This window comes from Lygodium microphyllum, chromosome 16, assembly GCF_053477565.2.
Source record: "Lygodium microphyllum isolate KBCC chromosome 16, Lygodium_microphyllum_v1.1.10, whole genome shotgun sequence".
NCBI lineage: Eukaryota > Viridiplantae > Streptophyta > Polypodiopsida > Schizaeales > Lygodiaceae > Lygodium > Lygodium microphyllum.
Genome location: NC_141150.1, coordinates 128,526,952 through 128,545,575, shown reverse-complemented (window position 1 = coordinate 128,545,575; position 18,624 = coordinate 128,526,952). Strand labels below are relative to the sequence as shown.

General features: G+C 38.3%; 1 protein-coding gene across 2 annotated transcripts; it reads right to left on the bottom strand.

Moving 5' to 3' along the window:
- Window positions 1–13,791: 13,791 nt before the first annotated feature.
- On the bottom strand, window positions 13,792–17,528 carry LOC148023421 (uncharacterized). 2 transcript variants are annotated; one of them, XM_087696376.1, is made up of 4 exons: window positions 17,385–17,528; window positions 16,668–17,041; window positions 16,105–16,221; window positions 13,792–15,088 (listed from the first exon to the last, which is right to left on the bottom strand). In XM_087696376.1, exons 2-4 carry the CDS (start codon window positions 17,022–17,024, stop codon window positions 14,216–14,218), a joined length of 1,347 nt encoding a protein of 448 aa, XP_087552502.1. In that variant the 5' UTR covers window positions 17,025–17,041; window positions 17,385–17,528; the 3' UTR covers window positions 13,792–14,215. The 2 variants fall into 2 exon arrangements, with proteins under 2 accessions (XP_087552502.1, XP_087552503.1); XM_087696377.1 differs by lacking the exon at window positions 17,385–17,528 and having other exon boundaries at window positions 16,668–17,378.
- Window positions 17,529–18,624: the final 1,096 nt, after the last annotated feature.

The window sequence follows — 18,624 nt, the reverse complement described above, 5'->3', positions numbered from 1 at the left end:
GCTCCTCCAAAGTAAGGCTTCTTTGTCAAGTTACCATATTTTCTTAAACTCTTCTTGTTCTTTTCATTCGTTACTTAATGCTTCTATAGTCAATCTTTGTTGATAGCACTCACTTCACATTTTTACATGTTACAATAGCTTATTTTTCCTATTGCATTCTATTAAGAAAACAAATATATTTACATACAATTTCCTTCATAATCCTAACAAAATCATGCAAGGAACAAATGTGAATACAATCCAATGAAATGTTGAAAACGGACTTCCATGTGGGATCTTCTTTATCACATGTCAGTGTAGCACTTCTCACTCTTTGCATGTTCTTTTTCCTGTCCCTTCCTTCCACCCTCTCAGTCAAGCAATATGGGCATGGATATTTTGCATTTGCACCATTGGAGATTCCACACATGCATTTCAAAGTTTTCAAGTCTCTTGTAAGGTGCCATTCAACCATTCATTCACCATATCCTTCAACTAAGAGCATCTCGCCATGTTCTTGGTAATCAATTATGTTGGAATTCTTGTACCCATGAAGAAGAGATGTAGGACCTCAAATGTTTCCTTAAGAACTTCACATGTAGCAAGCCACCATACATGGTGCTCTAACTGAATACTATAGTTCCTTGGATTGTTTTGTTGAATTGTAAGACTCTATTCATCAAAGTGACACTAATCCTTTCAAGATATACTCCTTAATGACCTCACTTTTACATAATTTGATAAAGAACTTCAATTTAATACTACATTCCTCAACAGATATATCATAATATATTACCATTCTATGACTACACCTTCCATAGATCTAGGTAGTAATTACTAACCTCTGTAAACTTAACCTCATATGTATTTTTTGTCCCTATCTTCAATGTTTCCACACCAATAACATACATGGGATCTCCTATGAGCTCCAAAATCTTTGTGTTGAGTAGCCTTCAAGCCTTTATTAACTTTGAAGATTTAGAAAGAGGCATGATTATGTTTCTCTTCAGCATATGACTAAACCATCCTTCATACCCATGAATATTTTTGAGTAAGTACATGTTCTAATGCTGGCCCTATCACAAATAAATTGTGCATCTACATATCTTAGAACTTGTTTGAGACATCTTTTAGCATAGACTCCATCACCTTTTCTTTCATAGCCTTGAACTTTGGGTTCTTCAAAGCATCTTCCAATGTATTTTCCTTCAACAATCTTTAAATGGATAATCCCCAAGTTTATCCTCACCTAGATTTTCATTTTAAGCAACCTTGCAAGCCTTGATACGTCACTTCCACTTGTAGCTACTCACAATTAACTTATAAATTGGCATTTTCTTTCATCGACACTCGTGTCAACTTGTTGTTGATCTTCTTGGTCGTCCAATTGTAGCTTTGTCTCTTAATACAAGATTTTGATATCATGAGCAATGTTGTGCATTGTGATAATCTGATTACTTTTTTGAGTTATAATTGCATTGAGTCGCTTCACTTGTTCTATTAGCTATTGTATTTGAAGTTGATGTGTAGTGATAACATTATGGACATCATTTATGGTTGCTTAGCAAGTTTTAAAAAAGTTTAATAATTGTTCATTGAGCTGGCTAGTATAACCAAACAGCCCATTTCCTGTAATATTCTCCCCCCCCCCCCCCCCAGCCAGCCGCGTGGGAACCATCACCCCCCTCCCCTTATTAATGAGAAATTGAAAATTTTTATTACCACCCCCCTCCCCCCGTCATTGCCGATAGGTGGCAAGGAGGAAGAGAAGGGAAAGGCAACAGATATGACACAAGGGGAAGGAAGAACTTGACGATAATGAATGTGGAGAAGAGGGAGATGACGTGGACGTCAAGGGGGAGGAAGTAGGTGATGATGACAAAGAGGAAGGAGGAAGTCAATGTGGATGGCATGGAAGATGAAGACGACGAGAATGATGAAGACAGCGAGCCTTCGAGCATAACAGCCAGTCATGGACAGTTGGGAGGCCCCCACATGCAACACCACATCCCCCCCCCCCCCCAAATTATCATTTTCCCCCCAATAATAACCTCTTCCCCCCCCCCCCCCCCCCCGAAAAAAAAAGGGGGATACCACCTTTTTTTTCCCCTTTTTGCTACCAAGAGAGAGAGAGAGAGAGAGAGAGAGAGAGAGAGAAGAAGAAGAGGAAGAAGAAGAGGGTGAGAGAGTGGGAGGGAGAGAGAGGGAGAGGGAGAGAGAGAGAGAGGGAGAGAAAGAGACAGAGAGAGAGAAAGGGAGAGAGACTCCGTGAAGGATCTCCTTCTCTTCCCCTCCATAGAGGGTGTCCACACGCATTCCTTCTTTCTCATTGGCCGTGGATGCATACCCCATTTCCACATGATTATCCTTCGACCACAAGTTCATTTTGCTCCCCAACTGGCCCTCGCTCGAGTACAAGGCGTGGAAGTCCTGTGCAAGAAGCGCATCTAAAAGAGAAGAGATCAGGGATGGCACCCAAGCGGAAATTGTCGCACACCCAGATGGCAATCCCGCAACAAAAGCCGCAAGCAAGGACATCACTGCCCATCCAACTGCAATACCAATCGTAAGTGATGTATTTTCGAATCGATGAATGCTTGCTTTGATTCTCACATGAAGTATGTTAGGCCCCATACTATGCTACATGAGAATAGGTCTTCGAAAATGATAGATTTCATTTCATATATTCGAAAGGTGGAGTTTGCAAAGTGCATCTAGATGTTATGCAACAAATCCATACATAGCATGAACATCATACAAGGTTCCAAGGTATTGTCGACTCTCCTTTTCATGAAAATAGTAGACACATATTTTTCCCCACACTGAAAGTATGTTGTAGCCTGCACGCTTTGTAAGTAATTTAGCTTAGCTTAGGGGAAGTTCAATCTCAAATCTCTAAGATCTTTGCCCAAGCCCTCACTGATATCACAAATCTGTTAGTTCATTGGGATCTTGATAATGTGCATAGTTTACCCAAACAACGACCATAAGGATTAGAGTTAAGATGCCTTGAGATTTTCCCGATAGCGACTATGTTTATCAGTCCTATTCAGGGTTGGGCTAGATGCAACGACAGCTCCAGGGAAAATGAGGAGTTCAAGGAATTAGGAAACCCTTAGTTAGAGGAAAGACCGATGCTTTTGTACTTGTTGGGAAGAAAGCTAGTGGGTCATCGACCAACGTAAGTGACTACTGGAACTTATATCTTGTACAATGTTTGAAACCTTAACATATGCCTTAGCCAAAAGAAGGGTGTGCTAAGTAAATTTTACGTAAAACTGCTCATGATCCCAAGGGGGAGAGCGAATACGCAATGGAAAGGTTATCGCGACTTTTCATGCAATGTTTGGAAAAGGATACCATTGTTTTTGTTGATTGATCAAACAACGTCCTAAATGCTTTTGCATTAAATGGATTGTTGGGGTGTGATTTGGATTATTATTTCAAGTGCTTGTGTTTGATGGTAAATGCATGGCAGGGGTCTGTGACGACAAGTTGCCATGGGAAATAAAGAAATGTTTTCTTGAAAGATGATACCAAGCTGATTGCCTTGATTGTGCTTGATTCTTAATTGCATTAATTAAGGAAGGATATTTTACGCAGGTGGATCATCTCCAAGGTCACACCGCATTTCAACCCAAGAGGGTTGAAGGGTCAGTGGAGCTCTGGACACCCCTTGCCTAGTTCGAGGAATAGAGTTGTAGACTGTCGTGAGCCCAACGTCTAGGGCGTTGGAAGATCCTATTCTAGATACTGGATGGAAATTATGGTGCCATGTGATTTGAGACGTCTACTTCTGTTGGACAGAAGGGAATATATAATTTCTCCTATATGGGCAGGAGACAAAGATTAACTTGAAGATAAGTTAAGGAACTTTTGTTTGTCAAAAGGACTACTTGCTCTGTATTCGTGTTTGTATCAAGAATTCAGTCTTCCATGCGAAGACAAAGCACATTTGAGGTGCGCTATCACTTCATTAGGGGGTGATAAAAGACAATTCTATTGTGCTTTTCAAGATCTTAACTAATGAGGATCCTATAGATTTGCTCACTAAAAGTCACTTAGCAAAATATTTTACCTTCCTTAGGAAGATGATTGGTGTAGGATAAGATGACATCTATTCCTCCTCCTATTGTACTTTATGTACATTTGTACTTTGTCCTTTTTTCCTATTCTCTTCTCACTCGAGGCATATTCACCTTTTAGTGGGAGGTTGTTGGGGATAATGGCACTTGTGCTTACACTGCCCTCTATGTACTATACACATTTTGACCACACACATGTACATTGCAAGTGACAGACACCCATCACTATCACTTTACTCTTTATTCTTTCAATGAATATTGAATAAGGGAAGCCCGATCACTTCCCACAGATAGTGTGTCTCTCTTTCTATCTTGCTCCATCTAGCATAACTCTTGCTTCCACTTGTGTGCTGCCACTCAAGCTCTACCTTTCATTGCTTTTTAGCCTACTATCAATAAATATATATGGTTTCTTTCATTCACTTTGTGATGATAATTAGAATTGTGTCATCTTTTTTATTAAGTTGTTAATATTTTTCTATTTGTATTAGTGTGTTCTTTAATCTTTTATCATTTTTCGTTTCATTTTTTAGAGCATTTATTGAGATGGCCTATAGTAGCATCTATGCACATCTTTTTGAACATGGTGTTGAGCATGCCTATAACAAGCATAGACATGCAAAAGTGCCACAAATTTGTTGCCACAGCTCTCTCTCTCTCTCTCTCTCTCTCTCTCTCTCTCTCTCTCTCTCTCTCTCTCTCTCTCTCTCTCTCTCTCTCTCTCTCTCTCTCTCTCTCTCTCTCTCTCTCTCTCTCTCTCTCTCTCTCTCTCTCTCTCTCTCTCTCTCTCTCTCTCTCTCTCTCTCTCTCTCTCTCTCTCTCTCTCTCTCTCTATTTTTATCATTCATAGTGGCATAAGATATCAATTGATGTACATTTATAATAAACGTGCAATAATATTGCATGACTATTTACAAATTGTAGTTTTCTATTTTTGGATTTTGTCTCCAATTTACATTTTGACATTGAGCTTCGAACATTCATGTATTTTTTTTACAAATATTTTTACATTTAATCCATCTATGTTTGCGTGCGTATGTGCACGCATGCATAACATTTGAGCACAATCATTTCAACATTCATGTATTACATGTCCTCGCTTTTATTATTGTTTTAATGTTTATGTGTTACATGTCATGGTATTATGTCTCATTTACGTTAAACATACCATTTCATGTTCTCTGCAAAGGTACTTCTTTTACTTTCTATTTTTAAAAACAATGGCTCAATCTATGAGAAACATCCTAAGAAATAACATATTAGGACTCCATAAAAGACTTCTAGAAAGTAGTGCTCAACAAAAATTCAATCTCCAAGTAAGAGAGTCAATACATCTTTGATATATTCAAATGGGAGATTTGAATCATGGGCTTTTAGGAACGTGGCTCCCTTTTGCACCTTTGATCATTCCTAGTGTTTATAATGTTTTGTTACCCCGGTCCATTTTTTCTTTGGCTAGTCTAATCCAATTATATGCTTTGCATGGTAGTTTGCATGCATTGCAAATAGGACAACAATTGTAGCATTTTTTGCTACAAAATGTACATGTTGTCAATTATGGAATCATCAATGTTTGCTGCACTCTCTTGGGTAGCATATGAGAGCATAGTGCCATGCTTACTGTAGAACCATCACTACAAGCTCATGTGAGCACTCCTCAACTAAATGGGGCCAATGTTTTGCATGTGAATACATGGAAATGTCAGCCTTTAGTGACTTATGTCCATAGCAGCCTAGGGGAAACCATTGTAATCTCATGGAGGAAGCAATGCAAATAGATCATGTGAAATGTTCATTGCTTAACGCAAATATAGTTCAAGAAGAATAAGTGATTGGGGATGAGTTTATGCTTAGTTTTGAAGAGATAGTGCAATACAATCCCTCTTTCTTTCCATAGAGTAGGGGGTTGTGCTCCATTTTGCATGACTTGTTTAAGTTGGACAATCATCTTGCTATGAATATATTGGTGGTCAAAGATCTAGAGATGCTTTCCATAAGGGGTTCTAAGAAATTGTACATGCATTGCTTTGCATCGTTATGGAGTGCGGAGACTAGGATTGTGCATTCTACCATGTTTGGAAAGCATTGTTGTAAAAATGGTAAGTTAGCCTATCATCCGTGCAAGAACCACTTGATCCATTGCAAAATTTATTGAATAGTAATCATAGAAATAGTCATGAATTTAAAAATAACATTCAAGATATAACAATGCCCATTCCTTCGTTTCAATGGGGGTACATGTAGATGAGATCATAGGCTCTATTGGAAATGGGTATAGTTTTGTGTGCATTGCTTGATGTATCATCACATTGGTCCAATGTTGCCTACTAGCGAGCAAGAAGCAAGGCCCCAATTTGCACAAGTGTATGTGTATGATACAGAGCATGAACTAACAAATGGATTGCAAGTGATGTCTAGCTTGATACTCAAATTGTTGCAAGAGCTTCTAGATATGATGTACAACCACAACATCTATGGTTAGGATTTTTGCTTTGTTGTGACTCTTTGTCAACACAATAATGCTATGGAGCTTAAGGACAACGATTGTAGAGAGGCATTCAACCTCAAGGCAATACTTGTTGCCCTTTAGAAATGATATTGGTACGATTATGGGTGGGAATGGTGATGAGGATAAGCTCAACCATCATGATATCCATATCTTAACCCAAGAGGGTTGGTACATATTGTCTTCAAGTGTACAATGACTTAAATGCATTGTTTATTGAGAGGCGGCAAGTTGTTTTGCTACAATTTATACTAGATGTGTACTATAGTATTGATCATTACAAGCTTGCATAGTGTCATTAAAATGAGCAAACTTTACATGTGAAAATCTATTAAGGTTTGGCAAACATGGTATGTGGTCCTAATGTTCATGTTCGTGTCATAAAAGTAAATGTTGGTAAAGAATTGTTTTTCCTTGCTCTTTTCCAGATGGTTCAAGGTATATCAAGACGCTATGGGAATTGTGCATGTAAAGGGAAAGCCCGATATTTTTGCAACTTTTACATGCAATCCCAACCCGTTAATGATCCTTGTTATCCTTTTTACAAGAGATTTACAAGATGTGTGATGGTGGAAAATGTGTGAATATTAGGGGTAATGTCATTTATAATCATCGGGTTGTGCCCTACAATCCATACCTTTCAAAGAAATACAATGCACATCAAGGTTTAGATATGTCTCAATGTTGCAATTGTGAAGTATCTACACGTGTACATTTATAAAGGAGAATAGAGCTACAATCAACTTTCATGTGTGAGACTAGAAGGTAACAACACACACATTCCAATAGAAAGGATTTATGAGATTAACAAATACCTTGATGCTCATTATGTCTTTTCTGAGGAATGTTGGCAGATTTTTTATTACCATCTACGCAATGAGAAGCGTGATGTTCTAAGGTTGTAGGTCCATTTGCCAGGGGAGAATACTATAATTTTTGAAGATGGTAATGATGTGCAAGATGTGCTCACAAATCATACTACTAAAAAGACCACTCTTATGGAATAGTTTTTGTGCAACCAGCACTATCCAAAAGTAAAGATGTTCCTTGTACTAGGATTTTCCTACTCAATGGTTTTGGAATGCAAGTAGAAAGGCTTTGACAAAAAGGAAAAAAGGTAACACCATTGGCTAAATTTTTTTTATTTCTCTTATGTATAGTGAAAGATACTATTTGTGAATTCTCTTAACAATTTGCGGGGGGAGCATATCTTTAGAGGGCTTGCATACCATTGGCTCCGTGTTAAATTCCACATTCAAGGAGGCTTGCAATTGATAGGAATGTTGGAGAGTGACATAGAATGGTTGCAATGTTTAGAGGAGGATTTGCACATGCAACTTGGTGTGCAATTAAGGAATTTATGTGTTACAATATTGGTGTTTTCTGAACCAACTTCTCCAAGGTACTTGTGGGAGACATTAGAAGTTCCTCTTATGAAGGATTCACACGTTCAAAATGGCTCATTTGTAGGTAGATTGATTGAAGATGGAGGAAATAAATGAATCATTGGAACACTTTCACTCTTGAGACAACATGGCCAAACTTTGTCTAATTCCCATGGGTTGCCCAAAATTCAATTGCAAAGTAGAGTATTGTGAGGAAATTATCTGGTTCTTGAGAAGTTTGAATATGACCAATGTGAGGAGACATAGAATATCAAAGTTATGAAATCACAACCTCAATAAAGGACAAAATGTTGCATTTCACATTGTCCTTGAAGCCATGCATATTGGTCAAGACAACTTGTTCTTTTTGGATGGTCATGGGGGGTCAAGTAAGACATTTCTTTACAAATGTATTTTAGCAATAATACGTGCACAAGGCCATTTGGCTTTGACAATTGTGTCATCTAGGATCCTTGCATTGCTATTTGTGGAATGATTGAACATTCCATTCAAGCTTGAAATTTCCATTGTGATTGGCGGGTCATTCTACATGCAATAAAATTATTGAGAGAGACCTACCTCATTTTATGGGATGGACTTGCAATGATCTAGCAAAATTATTGAGAGAAACCTACCTCATTCTTTGGGATGAAGCTCCAATGATGTACCATAATGCTTTTGAAGCCAAGACTTTGAGAGATACAATGTCTTGGAGCCAACCTTTAAATTGCAAGGTCATGTTGTTTAGAGGTGATCTTAGACAAGTATCATCTGTTGTGAGAAAGGAAGGCCGTGAGGACATTGTGAATGTGTTCTTTGTTGTTCTAATGTTTGGCAACTTGTGAAAATTTTAAAGTTGATGTAAAATATGCGAGATGTCTTAATGATGACTCTATCAGTGAACACTTTGTAGGTAGCTTCAAGATATTGGAGATTGTGTTGGCTTGAAAAATCTTAATAATAGACTTCCATTACCTACAAACATGGTTATGCAAGGAGGATCAATTGTTGGAGATCTTGTTGGATATGTATACAGTGAACTTTCCAATGTTCATGATCATGCAACCTTCTTCATTGATCAAAGGAATGCGGAGGTAGAACAATTGAATTTAATGGCTTTCGTCTAATGTCAAGATATGTGGGGCAATATAGTTTATACAAATGATTATATATTCCTTGACTTTAGGAAATATATGGACTCTCTTGATCTCAAAGGTGGATTCCCAACATTTGTTGCTACTAAAGGTCAATGCACCTAGTAAGGTTTTAGAGGCTAAGGTAATTACATGTATAAACATTGGGGCCAACGTTTTCATTCCAAGAATCGTATTCATTCCCACCACTGCCTTCCACTTTCCCTTTTCCATGAGGCAACAACAATTTTCTATTAGAGTGGCGGTTGCAATGACTAGTAAGAAGCTCAAGGACTAACCTCAACTTCAATGGAACTCTATCTTAAAAGCCCAATCTTTACACATGGGCATTTGTATGTGGCTTTTTCTCGAATGAAATCCTTTGGTGGGTTGGAGATCTTATTACCAAATAATGATCATTATGTGGGTTCCACTATGAATATTATATGCAAAGAAGTCTTACAAAGAGTGTAATCACATCCATCTTCTTGCAATGTGCACCATGCTTAATTGTTTTAAACGTTATTATTCTTTCTAGATCTGTTTTATTCTTCTTTTTTTAGCTTTTTCTATTTACTATTGCATGGAAATGAAGACACCAATGTTCAATTACTACCATGTATCTCAAACCCAAATTCATGAGAAGTGATCGCCACATTGAAGTGATTGATTTAGAGGGATAAGTGATTGAGAAGGGAGAAAAAAGAGAGAGTGAGCTATCTCAACCCCAGAATGGAAATGAACAAAGGAGGGGAGAGGGGTTAAACACCATCAATTTACAAGCAAATAAATAACATTAATTATTAATGGGCTTTCCCCTTAAGTAGACAAGTTGATTAAACCCCTTTAAATAGTTAGTGCTATGTATTTTGTGATAAAGGTTTTAATAAATACTTTAGTACATATTAACCTTGTAATGATTAAAATGTTTCTTAATATATGTCTTTATCAACATTAATATTGCTATTTTGATAAACTTTGATATTAACTTAACTCTAGCTATTAAATGTTTAATTAACTTTGATATTGAAAATGTTTAACATTAAATAAATTCTATGATATCATCAAATCATTTTCATATTAGGATATTTTCTTATGAAACTTTATTATTAGATTTTAATATATAACTTCTATTATTATGCACCCAATAATCAACTTTAATATTGAACTTTTAAAATTTACAAGATATTGAGACATATTTTGAAACTTTTCTTTTTGATATTATACTACATTTAACTGTCACTACTATGATAAAATATTAGTTAATAATGAAATGATATTTTTAAGTTAAATTTTTATTACATTTTATAATAAATTAATGGATTTTGATGACTTTAAACGCCTTGAATTGAAAATATGTTTTGTGTGTGTGCGTGGTGACAAGGTCTTTGGTTCAACTCCTATATTCTACACGATCATTTAGTAAAGATATAGAACAAGGGAGATTTGAACCCAGATTAGTGGGTTAATAAAATAAGTAACTTACCACTAGGATAGCCGCTAGATGTGTGTGTGTGTGTGTGTGTGTGTGTGTGTGTGTGTGTGTGTGTGTGTGTGTGTGTGTGTGTGTGTGTTAAAACCATTATCTATTATGATGTCTTCGAATCAAAATGATCATTTTGGATCAATGGTAAAGAAAGATCCTTATTGAGTAAACAAGACCTTAGAAGATGGCGATTATAAATGCAATAGTAGGCATATGATTGGATATTATGACCATTGTGGATCAATGGTAAAGACCCTTATTGAGTAAAGACCTTAGAAGATGGGGATTATAAATGTATGAGTAGGCATATGATTGGATATTCAATACGACTAGCACTTACAACCTCGATTTCCAAATGTAGTACCTCAAGTACCATAGAGTTAACCAACAACTTTCCAATTGTAGTACCTCCATTACCATAGAGTTAACCAAAAACTTTTGGGCTAGCACTTGCAACCTCAATTTCCAAATGTAGTATCTCAACTACCATAGAGTTAAACCAAAAACTTTTGGGCTTTCTCAATCAATAAGTACAAAAGTACTCTACATGCAATACAGAAGAGCATGAAATGCAAAATTGAACCTTGGTGAAATAGAATACAATTGCATGTGAAGTCATTATCGCATTAGTTAGAGGAATCACCTTCTCGTACACACACATAAAGAGAGTGCTTCACATATGTATGAAAAGCTCAAGATCTCTATAGAAGGTTGCTTGGTAAGAACAAGATCTAAAGAGATTTGATTCTTTGTTTATGGTTATTAGGTTCAAATACAATGTCACCTTTTGTATACAACTTGGCAATAGCTTGATGGATTCAAATTCTTCAAATGCATCTACTTCGTGTATCTTTGTGCACAAGTCCAATCCTACAAACCCCCAATATAATAATATGATGTAAAAGAAACTTATAAAGCATTCAAGATAAAGTATGTTAACATTAAAGGGATGGGAGCTTATAGGTTTAAAACATGAGGCCATTCAAACTTCCAAAAATGACTAAATACTAAGTGCACATATAGATCTATTTTGCCAAATGAATGTGCATTAAGTTGTTACATGGATTAAAAAAATTTGCTACTATCATTCCGTAGTAGAAATATAGTCTAGCAATGACAAAAGTATGTTTCCTTTGATGGATCAAATTGTTTTCCTTCAATAGTACAATAGCAATAATAGATTAACAATTTAACACAAACTAAACAAGTTGCCCTAGATAGCTCGAAGTATTTTGCCACAATCATACAATAGTGGAAAATAGGGGTAATATGATTGGAGGCAATGCAATGATGAAACATACATTTTGTTTGTGGATTACTTCAACTGAACATATTATGAATATATAATCAATAAATTTTAGTTGATCTTGTTTATTTTTTCCCCAGGTTGAGTCCAAAGGTTGATTATGGTATGGGCTTTTTAACTACACCAATACATCGGAGCCAAAAACAAGTATATAAGGAATAGTAGTCACTATGAGCTCAACTTGGTTTCCACTTTACATGTGAATCCTTGTACTCAATGGTGAACCCTCACATGTGCAACATCACAAGGGTGTCTTGAGATGAGCCTCAATGTAGTATCTTTCAATATCATGAATACAAAGATTCCTTATTGATATATCTTGTGTGCCATTCCACTATACCTTATTGATATATCTTGTGTGCCATTCCACTATGCCTTTTTGAGCCTCATGACAAGTTATGACTTGAAGTCCCGTGAAAGTCCGTAACACTTGGTATCAGAGCAACTCTAGCACGAAGCATACTAGCTCCAGATGGGAACAAGCTCACAAATGCAAAGATCCCGTTGTAACATGCTACGCAACACAATGTGACAACTCCAACACGACACGACGCCCCACATAGCAACACCCTCCCAAGCAACTTACATATTGAAAATTGGAAGAGAACTTACTGTGCCAACAAAGTTGAGAGGAAGCCGTGGCGTGGTAAGGATGTCCTCAAAGTTCAATGATGATAAGTCTAGGAAAAGGGTTGGAGGAGAGAATCGTGCAAATATAGGACGAGTTACAAGAATATGATAGAAAAGAAGGAAGAGATTTGTTAGATGGAGCCATAGAGAAAATCCAAGAGAAAGAGACAATAAATGCAAGTTGACAAAACATATACGGAGAGCTTGAAAGCCAAAGGAAAAAGATACGCTGGAACAAGAGAAAGAGATCAAGGCAAGAAGGCCAAAGAACATAAGATAGAAAACAAGAAGGAAGAAGAAGAGCAAAAGATAAAGGACGAGAATGAGGATGAGATAAAGAAAGTGAGACTAAACACCAAGAAACAGAGGCAAGCTACTAGAGCCAAGATGAGAGATGAGAATGAAGATGCCTCCAAGACCCCCCAAACTCAACTCATGGCATCAATACCATTTGTTTAAAAAAAACCCTCACACTTGCAGCTGCGCAGGTCTGGCACACAGCATTAGTCTATCCTTGACTAGAAAATGCCTCTAGGGATTGTGTTTGCACATCCTTGCTTTATAAGCACCCTTACACCTATGCCTGTGTGGATGTACCACAGAGCACTAGAATTGCCACCAGACAGCTTATGCATATAAACCAGACAGCTTATGGATATAACACATTTCACCAAAAAATCTTTGAGACACACTTGTAGTTCCAACACTTAGTTAAACTAAAGAGCTAATTTGCACAAAATTACCATTTACTTGCACTGGAAACGATCTATTCACAGGTCTGATCTAGATCAATCCAATTTGCACAAAATTACCATTTACTTGCACTGGAAGATTTTCACAGGTCTGATCTGGATCAATCCGTGTGTTAAGTGTAGCAACTTCCAGGTGTGCCAGCGCCACGTGGAGCATCTTTTAGATGTATGTGACCCCTGTGATTTCATGCATCGCATAACACAGGCAGTATTTCCTAATTTCGCAGGCCAAACAGACTGCTGACTCATTCAGATGAGATTCAATAGTGTTACCTACAGATCACAGGTATTACAACATTATTGCTAGCTAACTATAGAGACTTAAGGACAGACAAACAGATCTTCAGTTGTAGGTCCTGATCTAAAATAGTTCCAAAAACAGAAGAGAACAGACATTGTAAGTACTTGCACCCTCAGGTAGATATCAACCCTATATTCAAGAGGATGAATACAAGTTGTAAACTGTTTCCTGGTGAAAGAAAAGGCTCAAGAGAATTTACAAACAAGAAACATAATATCAAAACAGAAATTAATAATAAAGATCAAAACATTCATATATATGAGAGTAACTGGTGAGACAAAAATGCTTCTAAAGCCTGCTGATGCAAAAAAACAGTTCCAGCCACTGTTGCTGAGGCAGGAGAGGGGTTAATGTCTCAGAGAGCTCTGACCTGGCCCAGAATGTGGTGTCTGGCCACAGAATTTACACTTGGTACACCTTCAAACCTCATCACCTAGCGTGACAGTTCGATTCTTTAACACACTGAGGTAGAAACATTCTGTTAGTAAGATATTGAATACTACATACTTCCTCTACTCCACTTCTTTGCACCAAAAAATGAATGTCAAAACTTTAAACCCATAGCAAAGGTTGTATGAGGAGATCGGTATATTGCCACCAGTTATATTACCACCACCGGTCAACAACCATGTAGCGCCTGCCACCGGTTAAATTACCACCGGTCAACACCCATGTAGTGCCTTATCTGTGGCTGAGAAAAACCATTGAGAGCAGTAGCATATGGAAGCTGAATACTAGAACCACTCCTTGGCATAAGACCAAAGTCATCCATGTGGATGCCTTCAGGTTCTCGATAGAGAGAATCCCTTGAACTGCCAGTATACCTATCAATCAATGGATCAATGCCGTCGATTTTTCTGTCAAAAATTCCTTCCCGGCCATCTGCAAGTTGACGGGATAAACGATGAGCAAGACCATAAATTGTTGTGTCAAATGTTCTATCCCGGCTGTCAGGCAATTGAAGGGCTGAATGACCAGAAAGACCATAGGTCATTCGCTGATATGCAGAGACGTCTCCTACCCCATTGCTCTCTCTCTCAGGCAAGAGGTACGGACGGGACTTGCGGATTTCAAGATCCTGAACCATCGCATCTGTACTCAATGATGGCAGGGATCCTATCACAGAATCTGCACCATAAAGTGATAATGGTGTTGGAATATACCCATGCAAGCCTGTGACAGGCTTGTCCTGATACATGTGGGGGCTTCTAGATCTAAAACCAGCTTCATGAGACATATGCAGATCACCTGCAATAAAGCTGTGATCATGTTCAATCCTCTGTGGAAGAATCCCTCGAGAACGAATGCCAAGTTCAGGACGGTCCTGCACACCACGAACTCCAGAGGGAGTGTTGTACTGATTAGTTGGAACCTTTCTTGAGGATAGATATCCTTGACCGTCCAGAAGGTCATGCACATTGCGTACTCTTGATGGAGTTTCATATCGGCTGGATTGAGCCTTTCTAGGAGGCTGCGGTACATCTGCTGCTCCAAATGGGCGAAATAGTTTCTCGAGCTTGTCAACCTGGATTTTTTTGTTTTTTTTTTTTAAGAGTTGCTTTAGATATCTAAAAACCATGCTTCCACATATCTGCTCCCTATTGATTTTACTGCATAAGGTTGCATGCAAGGTAAAAGTAAAGTGAAGCAGTCAAGCATCAGCATGCCCTTCACTCCTCAAGGATCACAGTCCAGAATAAACTTGTACCCATCCCCAACATCATTACAATGCCAATATTTACTCACAAAAGTACCACAGACCCACAAGATACGGTGAAAGCTAGCATGTGAGTCGAAACTGATGCAGAAAAAATAAGGACTAACACCATCTACATGTGCAAAGGTAGGTAGTTAAGCATCCAATTAAAAACTAAAAGATGATTGTAGCACTGATAGCAAGACAGAAAGACTGTTTGCTTCACATTATTTGCTTCAAGACACATTGGATAGACTACAGCACATAGATAATTCCTAAATTGGCTGTGAAAAATCGATACAGAAGCATAGCCACACAGAAGTAACATAATAGTATCCACAAGAAAATTCAATGACAGAAATGGAAAGAGCCTTAAATGCAGCTCAGCATAAAAATGCTAGTCAAGAATACAGGTAAATGTACATATCAAGTGTTCAGCGGGCCCAATACACAAGAGGATGGATTAGAGAAGCTGCAAAATAAGTGAAAAACCAAATAGCAAGAAGGCAACTGGTATGATGTGGTGAGAGAACAGCATCACATTTGAATAGCAAAATACATTTTGAACATAGGACACTGACACAATATCTCATAGCTGCAAAGCAGTAATAATGATGAGTAGAATGCAAACTCCAGCATTTGAATGAGCATGGACTTTTTCTACAGCAATGGTGCCAGACAATGGTCACAGACAGTATACAAAAGAAGATGTACAATGTGAATGAGACTCCTTGGCATACTGTTGTCAACGATTAGTACACAACAAGTTTCAGAGTCACATGCATGCTCTACATGTGACCCTTCAAGAAAATAACCTCTTGAGTTCAGTAATTACACAAACTAACCTGTCTGGATGTCAACTCAATATTAAACTTCTGCTTGCTAGAATAGTTCTCCTTTATTGCCTCTTTAAACGCATCTTCGGGAAGTGGAATACAATCTTTATGTATCAAAAACTTAACCTGCACAATACTATCAGCAGCTTTTAGAATCCAGGTTGTTGTGCACAATAACTTAATGTGTGCATGAACAGCAGGAGCTCAAACTCCGGCTCTTGCCCAGCACCAGCATATAATAAAGATAATTAATGCTAGTACAAGATAGAGATAGAAGGTGTGAGTAATGCAAACATGAAGGTGGCTTAAAACCAAATGGTTAGTGTCCACACAAAAGGCTCAAAGCTTTGTAAAGTGCAAGTACCCTGACAAAAGCTACCGACAACTGTATGCAACAATCATGCACCTAGATGTGAGGCAGCCACACAAGGTACAGTCTAAAAAGCTTAGCAAGGTTTATGACGACAAGCATGCACCTGAACGATAGCCATGAAAACAATCAATAAAGATGCGACAACACAACCATCCTAAATGAGTCGCTAGACTGCGCCTTAAAATTACATTGGAAATACCTGCCAAGGAAAAGCTTTCTTCGAGGCCCTGAATGCTTCAGGCTGCAGGTTCAAGCCGCCAGTAGAGGAGGCCTTGTATATACCGTACAGCAGTTTGAGATCGATATCAAACAGGAAAAGGTGCATGCCTCTCCTAACCTGCTTCACAAGGTCCTTTTTTCCTTCGGGAAGCCCAAACACGCCATACTTGAAGCAATCGTTCTTCGTAGACGAATTGCACATAAATATGACACCGGATAGTTCTGAACTCCCAGCTGAAGCTCGTTGCCTGGCCATTGATGCCGAAGTTTTCTTAAGTTCGCGGTTTACATTAGCCATATTCCGGCTGAACTTCAAGGACTTTCCGCTCCTCACCATCGCGGCTAACAAGCCTCCTACGAAAAGGCAAATCCAGTCCAATGCATTCACAAAAAGGGAATCACCATGCTATGTCTCTGTTGTTACCCCACACGTTATACGAAAATAAAGAAGGGACATGAAGGGTGAAATGAACTCCGCAGAAACGAGTTGGAGCCGTTTGCACTCCTGAAGCTTTCAAGAAAGCACGGCTTTGCAGAAAGAAGGTGTACGATTGCAAAAAAATGCAGAGACATTCACGAAGAACGTGTCAGTAGCGACATGCCCTACCTAAACAGATGGTAAATGCAAAATAAAACCGCAGAAACCACATGAAAATGTTCAAAAATACGAGGTGACGACAAAGAATGAATGAAGGACCTGCCAAACCGGGAGCGAGCGCTGGAGCAAACCAAGAACAAGACTGTTCGACAGGCTTCCAGCCAAGCAAACCAAGAACAAGACTGTTACCTCGATCGAGCTGCAGAGGGAACCAAGAATTTCTCTTGCACTAAAATACCTTGCCCTAAATCTTGACGTTAACGTTTTATATAACCATTTTATTTCACATCTAGTCATTCTTTTTCACGTTGAGTTAATCTAAAACTTATCGCCCTAATCTTTCACAATAAAATTGTTATTAGAATGGATCTCCAACAAGCAAAATTGCCTAGCGTGAGTAAGAACATTGAGAGGGCACCTCCACTTTCTCGAGTGGCATTATTTGCAATTAAAGCACCTTAATACCAACTACTGGGGGCCCTACACACATGCAACAAGCTAAGTGGCCTACCACTTCCCTAATGCAAGCATTGCAAAGAGAGGCCATGAAAGTGGCAAGAGAGTTCTAAGAGGATAGGGGGATGGAATAGAAGTGGACTATACCAAAATTGTTTGTGGAAAGCAAGTTGACATGGTTGAGGTGAAGAAGGAGCTTCATGCTTCCTTGTGGGTTATCAACAATAAGAAGAAGAGGGAGATTGGATCAAAGAAGAGGACTCTAAGTGCACCTATGGCCCTCTCTCTTGCCAAGCTTAAAAGGAAGTTTGTTGGTTTTGCTAATATTGTTGCTTATCTACGCTATGGGTCAAATGCTACCTGAGATGGAGTTTAAGCAAAGGTTTGAGTACACTTGTGAATCGTGTGCATCTCTCAATTAGTATAGATTTGTTGGGGAAGGGTTTTATTTGCTCTATTGGGGTCATACAAAGAGGGAGTTTGTCTTGGGGAGTCTTGTCTTTCAAGGAAATATTGTGTACTCACTCCCACGGTTTGTGAGCTTCTCACTAGAAGATATACTCTTGTATGAATGCCCCATATTGGTGTAGTTCCCTCATTGCCTAATTAGCTAGATAGTGAAGTTGGGGCACTTGTTGAGGTATTGGGTGGTGTTCTATATGTACCATCTAATAGCTCTACTACCATGTAAGCCCAAAAACGTGCCTTTGTATTTGGTGGTACGAGAGAGAGAAATACCTAAAGCTCTTGAGTTGTTTGATGCTAATGGGCTAGAGATCATCACATATGTCAAGTTTGTAGCATTTCCTAATATTTTATATGTATGCAAATCTTATGGTCACTTCACTAAAGCATGCCCAAATAGCATTGAGGCGAAGGATCA